Here is a 10,830-nt window from a genome sequence, read left to right as displayed (position 1 = left end):
GGAGGAGGGGGAGGAGGGGGAGGAGAACAAGGAGGCGGAGACGCCATAATTAGCCAGATCACCGGGGGTGGCGCTGGGAATGCTAGGGCAGAGGCAGAACCTCCTGGAGTTCCCAGGATGGAGATCAGCCCTGGTGAAGAAGGGAGGGGTTTGCCAACGCTTCCTGAAAGGAACTGTCAGAAACCAAGAAACAGGAGGGCACAGTGGCCAGGGCACAGCTTGGGCAGAGCCATGGAAGAGCAGAGAGCTGACATTTGTGAAGCTCTCCTAGGAGTCTGGCTTAAGAGACATTCTCATTTATGCCACACACCCCGGGAGGTGGAGGGGAGGAAATGATCACCCAGAAGGCTCAGGAGACATCCCCAAGGTCACATGGCTGGGAAGTTGAAGAGCCTGGATGTGAACTCTGGGATCAGACTCTAGACCTTCACTGTCCACCGCGGTGGCCCCGAGCCACTGTGGCTGTTGGACACCTGAATAGCAACTAGTCCAAACTGACGTGTGCTGTAAATGTAAAACATGCTGAGTTTCGAAACTCAGTATGAAAAGTAGGCGAACTATCCCGTGGGTAGCTTTTATATTGATTACATGTTGAATTATGTTGGATATATTGAGTGGAATAAAATACATTATTAATTCACTTCACCTATTCTTTTTACTTTTTTAATGTGGCTACTAGAAAATTTTAAATTATATCCGTGACTTGCATTTATATCCCTTTTGGACAGAGCTGGTCTATACCATGAAAACAGAAATGCACAGGACAGATTTAAAGGAAGAGAGTGGGAACTCACCCATTTTTTGATGGGGGAGGCAGGGCCAGATGGTGAGGTTCTCAGGGATCAGGTGGGCGCAAATATCAAAGATGACTGAGCAGTGGACTGTCTGCCTCCCCTCCTCTGTCCCAGCTGGACAGCCAGCAACAGGTGGACTGGGGACCAGGGATGACCATTCCCCTGCCGTCCCCCCAGTCTCCCAAGATACATCAAGCCATAGTAGTTGCCATAGAGACAGTAAATCTTCCTGAAAACTGAACTTGGCAGCAAGGTGGGGGTGGTAGGAGAATCTACCATAAAGAGAGAGGGAGGGAGCCAGGCTTATCCGGAGAGGAAATCTGTGTATGCTGTGTGTTGGGGGCAGGGTGGTGCATGAGCTCCCACCCTGGAGGGACAGGGAGGGATGCACAGCTCAGGCGGTGTTTGCACAGAGCTTTCCGGGCCTTCCTCCCTACTGCCCCACCCCCCCCCTTACCAATTCACCAGAAATTTCCTATGTTGTTCTCGCATTCTGACTCTGGGACACAAGTGGGGGTGGGGGCAGATAAGCACCAGCCCTCCCTGATCCCACTGTCACACCTCAGCCCCTAGCAGCGTCGGTTTCCCTAAGAATATCAGAGGGGGTGGTCAGGGGCATGAAAAAACAAATTGGAGTGTGTTACAGCACTAGAAGTAGGCCATTCATTGCCCAGCTGAGAGGGTGGGAAACAGGCAGATCGAACACCAGCTTTGTCGCGCACTCTCCGGGCCATCTTGGACAAGGGCCTCGGTTTGCCAATCTACGGACAGAAGTCGATGTTGCACTAACTACAGGCCCCCCCGTGTTCTCTGACTTCTCCCCACTTTAGGGTGGCACCTAAGCTCCCAGGTCCCAGGCAGCATGGCACATGTGTGTGCCATGGGGCTGGTGCACAGGGGCTGGTGCACTTGGGCGGTGCTGGGTACTCCTGCTCACCAGGCCGAAGTAAGAGCCCCTTGAGCTCAACCCTGGTACTGGTGCCACTGGTACCCACTTCCAACACCCCGCAGGGAGGGTCAGAGAGATAAAGGGTTTTGAAAGTGGGAAGTGGGAGTGGGGGAAGGCGGAAGCCTCTGCTCTCCCATCAGAGTTCCTCCTTCCACTTGACACAAAAGCCCATTCAACAGAGGGGGAGACTTGAGTCCTAGGGAAGGGCACCCAGGTGGCATATGTTTTATGGCTTAAGCCAGAGCTTGCCTCTCTCCATGGGTACAAAGTTAGTTCTCTTTCGAGTCTGTCCAAAATTCCTCCATCTTTTTTTTTTTTCTCTAGTTCCAGATTTTACTAAGCTATGGTTAGGCCAGCACGCCAGGATGTCAGGTATCCAGTCACTGCTCTCCCATGGCAGAGAGCCCCCATGTGCTAGCCTGGCCAAAGTCTCTTTCTCTCAAGGCTGCACCCTTCCCACCGAGGGGCAGCTCAATTTAGGGAAAACCCCTGTTCACAGGCACCACCACCCCCCCACCCCCCACCCCAGAACTATGGGAGGGGAGCGAGGAGACTGGAATCCCAGAACGCCCTTCCATCCCCAAAGGGCCTGAAGACCAACCACCTTACAAACGGGGAAACAGACCTAAACATAGGCTAAGACCGGCCCAAGGTCACACACCAAGCACAAGGGAGAAAATCCGGGGCTAGAACTCAGTTGTTCTATCTACCTCTAGCCCCTCCCCAAGGCTGATTCCCGGAGATGCTCACAGAGGATGAGGCAGCCCCAGTGGCCCGCGCCCTACCCCAGGCCCCAAGCGACACAGAACAGGGGGAGGCGTCTTCGGGCCTCTAGCCAGGGCCAGCTGCAAACCGCATCCTGGGTCCCCAGGCGCCGCGGACCCGCCTCGCCCCTCCCTCCGCTCCCCGCAGCCCCAAGCCTTTGTCAGCCACGCGCTCACACGCTCACACACACATCCGCGCCGCCCGCGAGCACACACTTGGCTTCCCCTGGCACACACCCGCAAGGGGTGCGCGCACTCGCCGCACGCACGCAGGGGAGTGGAGACGGCGGAGGAAGGAAGGAACTGACCGGCTACGGACCGACAGACAGCCTGGGCTGGGGGAAGGGGAGGAGAGGCCCGGGAACCTGAGGCTGGGGCGGATGGGGGCGCGGAGGTCAGAACGCAGAGAGACGCAAAGGAGACTCTCTCGTAGAAGAGGACAACGGATAGGACGTCAAGGGCTGGCGAGGACGCGCGGGCTACTCCAGGGGTGGGGACTCCCCCAACCCCAGGCCCGGGGGTACGGGGGCCGGTCCCTGGATTGGACCAGTAGATCTCAGGGCATCACTTGCCCAGTCGTGCCTGAACGGAGGGCCCTTAGGGACCCCACGAAAGGCTTGGATATAGGGGGCCTGGGACCGAAGGCTCCCCGAGGTACCTCGAGGCAGAGGGTCCTGGTTCTTGGGCTGGGTGGGGCACTCGCTCACCTGCTACGGTGTACCTGTCCAGGTAGTTGAGCACGTTGCCCAAGCTGAGGATGGCAGCGGCTGCCCCCCGCCCGCGGCCCAAGCTGGCTGGTTTGGGCTGCTGAGCGCCGAGGCCCTTGGCAGCGGCTGCGCAGCTGGGGGTGCTGGGGGTGCTGGGGGTGCTGGGGGGTGCGGAAGGGGCCCGTCTCACGCTGCCCGACAGCGTCTGCACCTCATCGTCGGCGGTCGCCACTCCAGCGGCGCCCGCTGCCCGCGCCCCGCAGCAACCGCCACCGCCGGCCCCTCGCTGCGCCCCCCGGCGCCGGCGCCGCCGCTCCGCGTCCGCCTCCTCCTCCTCCGCGCCGCCCGCCGCCGCCGAAGCGCATTCCAGGCACATCATGCCGGCCGGGATCGGGGCGGCGGGGGGCGCGGGGGGCGCGGGGCCCAGCTTGGGCCCACTCAGTGCGTGTGTGCGCCGAGGAGCCGCCGCTGCACCATCCCGGCCGGGCCCCGTCGGCTCCTGCGCTCCGACCCCGGCTGCGGCGCTGCCACCGTTTCAGCCCGGTGCGCCGCGGTCGCCGCCGCCGCTGCTCTGACAGCTGCGGCCCGGCCCCGCCCACCAGGCCCGCGCCCAATCAGCCCCGGGCTCGGGCCACAGCCCCGCCCCGCACGTGCTGCCCCCGGGGGGCGGAGGAGGAGGGCCGGACCGCAGAGCCCCTCCCGCCCGACGGGGGCGCAGTCACTCTGGAGCCGCGCGGCCGCCGAGGCTGACGAGGACCCGGAGGGGGTTTGTGGGGAGCTGCGGAGCTAAGAGTAGCGTCCGGGAAGCAGGACTTCCCAGCACCCACTCAGTGCCCTCCCCGCCCCCTACCGCGGCGGAGACTCTGAGAGAAAGCTGAAGGCTAGAGCTCAGGGCATACGGACATCCTGGAGAGAGGGTCTCAGACGGTTAAGTCAGGGGTTGCGGGTAGGAGGGCCCACGGCCTTTCCAGCAGCTACTCACCCGCCATGATTTAATCAGTTCAGGGAGGGCTGCGTAAGAACCAAGAAGCGTGACGGGTGGGGGGGTTGGCCCGGGACCCAGGTCTCCACCAGTCACAGAAGGCTATGTCACCCACCCATCTGGAAGCTCAGATCCAGCCCCCTGCCTCCTGCTGGGCCCATTCCTGTGTGCACACCGAGACCCTACCCCTGCCGCTCAGAAAGGCAGCCCCTGGGAGAGAGAGCCAGGGCTCCAACCGGCCCCCTCCCCCACCCCCGAAACAGGGCATTGAAAGGGGGCCTTCTCTCCTGAGGGCACGGCAACGGGCAACCGCAAGCATCACACTTCAGCAGCGCACGACAAAGCCCTCAATGGGAGACAGGAGGCTGGGTCCTAGCCCAGTTCTGCCCTGGTGTGTGGCATGACCCTAGACAAGACCCCTAACTTTCTCTGGGTCTCAGTTTCTCTCTTTGGGGGTAGATAGGAGGATAGGATTTAAAGGGTCTGGAAGTCCCCCAGGTCCTCCCTTGGGGGAGCGGGGCGCCCTGTCTCCTGTGCAGAGTGGTCAGGTAGTTTCTGTATTCAGGGCCACAATCTCCACTCTCACCCATCTCAGAGGGGCTGTGGTTTTGGTAAGCTCCCTCCCCCATTCGTTTGCAGCTTTGAAATGAAAATCCTGTACAGAGTGCTGAGGACATAATGTTAGAAGTAGACAGAGCCTGGGAAACCAGAGTTCTTCACACACAGGTTCCAGGGCCCATAAGTGACCCTACCATGGACATGCAGCTAGTTGGCAGCAGGGCTGGTGCTGACCCAGGTTGGTGCAATACCCTCGGCCTGGGCTGGGAGCTCGGTTCCCACTACAGGCTGCTCCAGAGCCCACATCCATGGACAGGTGCATCTCGTGAAGGTGTCGGCCACAGTGAGTCATGGCATAGCCAACGGGTGACACAGCACAAGTCACCCCTCCCCACTCCCGCCCCGCCGTCTCTTGTGAGCAGAGTTAATCCCCAAGCTGGTGTTTCTTGGCGCCTTCGAGGTGTATTTTAAATTCTGCAAAGTGACTAAAAATATGCTTCATCGTGTTGGGTATGAATGACTGTGGCGGGAGGGTTAGGAAAACAGATTTCATTCTGAAAGTTGCCTTGCTGCCTCTTTCCAGTTTGCTGAGCCCAGGACTGCAAAACTGGGTGAGGGAAGTTCCACGGGGTGGCCCAGGATGGCAGGTGATTAAACAGGGAAGGACAGACCTAGGAGCTCCATGGGGTTGGGACTGAGCCCTGGCACTGACTTTCATAACTGTGTGATGGTGCCAGCTAAAGGACAGTGCCCAGCGGGGCGATGCGGCCAGCTAGGGGCCTGTCCAGCAGTGAAGAAGGCAGAACCATGGCTCTAAGCCCAACACCATGGTCCCCTTCCCACTCCCCAAAATTCCTCATCCTTTCAGCCACAGCTCTGCCCAGGGAGCAGTTTTAGGCCTTAGCCAGAAAGGGGAGCATTCCCTTTCCATGGCACTGCCTTTCCACCACTGAGTAGGTTCTGGAGCAGGGGAAAATTGGCAGAGTTTTGAGCCTTTCAAATTTGGGGGACCTCTAAGCTGCCACCAAGCAAGCCAGCCATTCCCAGTCTGTGGGGTTTTCTGGGATTTTAACTCAAAGGCACTCTCTAGAGTGGGTCCTTAGGTGGGATAAGGGGCCACCAAAGGCACGGTGATGGGGGGGACAATAAGCCCTTTTGGGCTGTATGGCCCTGGGCAAGTCACTGTGGCCTCCTGAGAGCCTCTGGGACCATCAGCTAGAGAACTTGTAGGGTTCTTGTCTTCATCTCACAGATAAAGAGACCTAGGGAAGAGAAGTAATCTACCTAAGGTCACTAGTAAATGATGAGGCTTGCACTAAACCCAGGTGTGTCTACCCCCTAATCCAGTGTTTCCTCTACTGCCCCATAGCGATGCTCTTAGCTTCTCCAGGACAGAGCTTTCTCATCAACGTGATGGGAGGCTGAACTCAATGATGGCTAAAGGGCCTTCTGGTATTCGTTCATTAGGTCTAGACCATAATTTCAAAACAAATGGGGCACATTTCATTAGTGGCCAGTGTCCCAAGGGCAAGTATATTTGGGAAATGGTGGGATAAACACAGAGAATTAGGTTTCCTAACTGAGGAACTTTTCAGAGTCTGTAATCTGAGAGTGTACACTGGGAGTCTCCCATGGGGAAGTATAGGCTGCCATGTCCCCATGTGTACCAGACCACAGAACATCTCGTACGATGACTACAGCTTTGCAGAACACACTCTGAGAAATACTGGCTCCCCCACAGCTGCCACCTGGGAGCTCAGTCCACCTCCCCTCTGCCCATCTCCCTACACAGGAGTGTCTCCAGGGCTCAGCCTCAGTCGCCTCCCTGCTCACAGGGCACACTCTCCCTTGGCAGCCTCTCACCCATGCTTGGGCTTTCAACAATTATCCACCTCCCTAGGACACCCCAACCTCCATCTCTAGATGTGGCCTCATCTCGGAGCACTAGGTCCATATGCAGTTTCCTGCACACTCCCCCCTAGATATCCCCCAGCACCTTAAACTCAGCACATCCAAGATTGAACTCATTGTCTTTCCCCTAAACCTGCTCCCACCCAGTATCATTTATCTCTTGACAAATAGCAGCGGCATCCACATTGTCACTGAGCTGGGAACCTGGGAGCCATTTGGGACTCCTTCCTCTCCCTCAACTCCCACCTCTAGGGCCTGTCCATTTTTTCTCTTTAATATCTCCCAGTGTCCCAGTTGCTCATGGACTTAGCTCAAACCTCTCCATGTCTCACTTGGATCCTTTTAAAGATGAACACCACCTGTTCCAACATTCCCCTCCAGTCTTTTTCTTTTCTTTTTTTTTCAGCCACGTGTGAAATCTTAGTCCCCCGACCAGGGATCGAACCCACAGCCCCTGCAGTGGAAGCGCGGAGTCTTAACCACTGGACTGCCAGGGAAGTCCCCCGTCCAGTCTTTTCTTCATATTTTTTGCCAGTAATTTTCTAAGTCACACATACAACCCTACCACTACCTTGCACAAAACTTTTCCATGGCTCCCCACTGCCTACAGGATTAAAAATATCTAAGTTCCTATCTACGAAACAGAAACAGACTCACAGAGAACAGACTTGTGGTTGCCAAGTGGGGGGGGGCGGTGAGGGAGGGATGGATTGGGAGTTTGGGATTAGCAGATGCAAACTATTATATATAGAATGGATAAACAACAAGGTCCTACTGTATAGCACAGGGAACTATATATTCAATATCCTGTAATAAACCATAATGGAAAAGAAAATGAAAAAGAATATATATATGTATAACTGAAACACTCTGCGGTACAGCAGAAATTAACATGACATTGGAAATCAACTATACTTCAATAAAATTAATTTTTAAAAAATATCTAAGTTCCTTAACGTGATCTCCGATAACCCTTCATGACCCATGCCAATCTCCAGCCTTAGAGCCTACTGCCCATCTCTCAAAATTACACTCGTCTACACTGAAAATTGATCTCCCTGAACTCGCTCATAGTTATGATACTTCCTGGAGCCCAGGGGAGTGGCAGGAATTGGGGGCAGTTGTCTCTAGTCCCCGCTCTCCCCTCAACACAAAAGCCCTTGTCCTACTAACACATTGATGGTTCAGGACCACGGAGAGCGTCCCCTGGGCAGCCCCCTCCCCCGGCTTTTTAGTCCTGCTCTGCCTACGCTGTCTACCTAGGTCACTCCTCCCATTAGTCCTTCAGAAATCCAGCACAGCCATGACTTCCTCCAGGAAGCCCTCCCTGACCTGCTTGTTTCAATTGTCATTTCCTCCCCTAGGTTACTTGAGTAACCTGTGTATCCCTCCTCCATCACACCAAACTCATTGTGCTGACTATGTTTGTACATGAGTCCACCACTCCCCTCCACTGGCCCAACAACAGATCGTGAGCCTTAAGGGCCCGTACGCTGTCTGATTCACTTCCGCTGTCCAGGACAGAGGAGGTGCTCAGAGAATGTTTGTGACTGAATGAGTAAATGACATTTAGCAGGTGCTCAGTAAGTGTGTGCTGATTTGCATCATGTATCTATTGCTCTGCGTGACTCAGAACCAGCCAGATTCCTCTCCGGGCCCTTCTGGTAAAGGCATTTTCTCCCTGATTGACTCCACCCTCCATTAGCTTCCCTGTGCCATTTCCCTCCCACCCTTTGAATACGTTCTCCACAGGTCACCACCCACGGGTAGGGAGAGGACACCTCCTCTCTGCTCCCACTGTTGCCAAGCTGGGGACTTCTTGGAGCCCCTCCATCCCCCAGCCTGGGCCTGCCTCACGAGTTTTGCTCAGAACGCTTCGTCTCTGCCTCTCTCTCCTGCTCAGTACAGATGCCTCTGAGTCCCCACTAACACAGAAGTTCCTGTTCTGTCTTTTGGACATTCTTAACACTTTCTGAATTACAGACGCTCCGATCTCCTTTGATCATGGACTCAGACTATAAGAAGTGAAAAAATCCCTTGAAGGACACTGAGTCCAGCCTCTTCCCTGTCCCGTGAGAGGCTGCATCTGAGAGAAGGCCAGTGGCCTGCCCAGGATCACTGTAATAGACATAGTCGTTGGTTTTTGTGGGTTTGTTTTTTCTGGTCTTTTTTTCTTTCACTGATGTTTTATTTTGATGCTCAATGTCCATTTCCCTTGCTAAGTGACCCTGGTTTCCTGGTCTTAATGGAGCTATAAATCAAGGCATGGGCATAGGATCCAACTGGACTCTCTCAGCCAGGGCTTTATATCTTGATGTCACAGGACACCAGTCTAGGCCTTTAATTCACATTCCAGGGCAGATGGCCTCAAAGGTGTATTGGATCAGCATTTTGTTTTTTGTTTTTTTAGCAGAACAGCCGTTTTCTCAAACTTTTACATGGAACCCAAATATGTAAACAAAAAAATATATTGCTGGGCCAGTCTAGGAAAAAGAATAGGGAGAAAATGTCCCAATAAGGTGGCCCCGGAGCCCTGGCTCCTGAATCTCCAATCTTCCCATAGATTCTGTGAGCTCCTGAGGTCTTCAACAAATCCCTTTCTTGCTTAAGGTATCAGTCAGTTTCTGTTGCACACCACCCTACAACCTTAACTGATGTGGTCCCACAGAAAGAGCACGTGCAGTCCCATACCTCCCTGTGTCAGATAAGGCTTGGCTCCAACCACCTCTGGTTGCCTCCTGCAGCTGCATTAAACCAGAAGGCTCACAGGCCCGCCCAGGCATGGAGGAAAGATAGACTCTTCAGGGAATGAAACAGACTGATGTCTGGTGTTGCAGGGGGACAAGCCAGGACTGGGGTGACCATCTCGACGCACGTGTTTAACCCTCCAAGCCTGAGGTCAGGGTGGAAGAAGAGTTTTCTCATCCAGACCCTATAAACACCTCCTCACGTGCTCACACACCAACACAGAGATGAGCGCGCACGGGCACACGCACACTGGCCAAGCACACCCGCATACCTGGATGACACCTGGGAGCTGGGACGCAGCGTGCGTCCAGGAAGAGCAATTAACACATGATGTGAGCAGATCAGGTCTGAGGGCCTTGTCCTGCTCAGCCGTGTGCTCCTCCATCAACATTCCCAACAAGTGACTCCACAGCATCAGGGACTGATCACCCAGCAAGTGCCCTGTTGGCCAGAAAGGTGTGTTCTATTGACCACTCCTCCTGCCTAGCCCGAGTGGCTGGGCTCTCAGAGACCTATACCTGCGACCTCAGCACAGTGAGGTCTGAGTGACCAGCCCCAGAGAGGCAAGGGGTGGGAGCTGAGTACAGCTGGGGTCGGGTTGCTTGCAGAACAGATACTGGTCTCCTCCTCCCGGAGTCTGCCAGCCCGCCCTGCTCCTGCCCCGCCTCCAAACACTTTGGATGATAACATCATATAAACTCCTGGTGGGGCATTTTGTCTAGCTCAGTCCCAGAAAGCACCACCCTGCCCTGCCTGGCAACCCAAACCCCAGAAAGCACTTGAGTCAGAAAGAACTTCCCTGATTACAGGATTCAAGCTCCAGCTCCTCGGCTGGCATCTGAGCCCTCTGGTCCCAGCCAGTCTCTCCCGCTCCCTCTCTCTCCCCCAAAACACACATACCCCCTCCTTCCTGACCACACCACACCTCTCCGTGATTCATCACGTATCTTCCGCCCCATCCCCTGTACCTCTGCCTGTTCTATCCACCAGGGATTCCCTTCCCCACACCTCTGGCTTTTTACCAGCTCCTAGGCTGACTCCTCAAAGGTTCTGAGGGATGTAACCCCTTCTTCTGCCCATAGGTGTGCCTCACTTGGCCCAGCCAAGCGTTTCCCTGTTCCTTCTGGGGCTGTGAGGTCCAAGGGCAGGGCTGGAGTCGCTGCCCAACACCAAGATGGGCACCCACTGGTACCAACGCATGTTTCTGGAACTGGCATAAATGAGGTTTCTGATCTCTCTCCCCAGCCTGAGGACTCTGAGGTGGGAGAGGTGGGGGTAGCTGATGACTCTTGGGAAGCGCTTGCCCATCTCCTGGGAGCTGAATCTCACAGGGGTCCTCCCCAGGATTGTAGGGAGGAAGATCCTGGAGCTGGGCTTCTGTGGACCTAGACCCAGCCTGTGAGAAATCACATGAGGT

The 10,830-nt window shown here is 55.6% G+C and overlaps 1 protein-coding gene across 1 annotated transcript in view; it reads right to left on the bottom strand.

The window, feature by feature from the left end:
- The window catches only part of SPNS2 (SPNS lysolipid transporter 2, sphingosine-1-phosphate), a 32,444-nt gene extending 28,699 nt beyond the window's left edge, over positions 1–3,745 (bottom strand). The window contains exon 1 of the mRNA XM_065896577.1: positions 3,215–3,745. Within this exon, the coding sequence (XP_065752649.1) occupies positions 3,215–3,593 (379 nt within the window). The 5' untranslated portion in view covers positions 3,594–3,745. The remainder of the gene's footprint in view (positions 1–3,214) is intronic.
- Between the last annotated feature and the right edge of the window lie 7,085 nt (positions 3,746–10,830).

This window comes from Phocoena phocoena, chromosome 19, assembly GCF_963924675.1.
Source record: "Phocoena phocoena chromosome 19, mPhoPho1.1, whole genome shotgun sequence".
NCBI classification, from domain to species: Eukaryota; Metazoa; Chordata; class Mammalia; order Artiodactyla; family Phocoenidae; genus Phocoena; species Phocoena phocoena.
The sequence above is the reverse complement of the archived record's forward strand: the minus strand, read 5'-3'. Positions and strand labels throughout refer to the sequence as shown.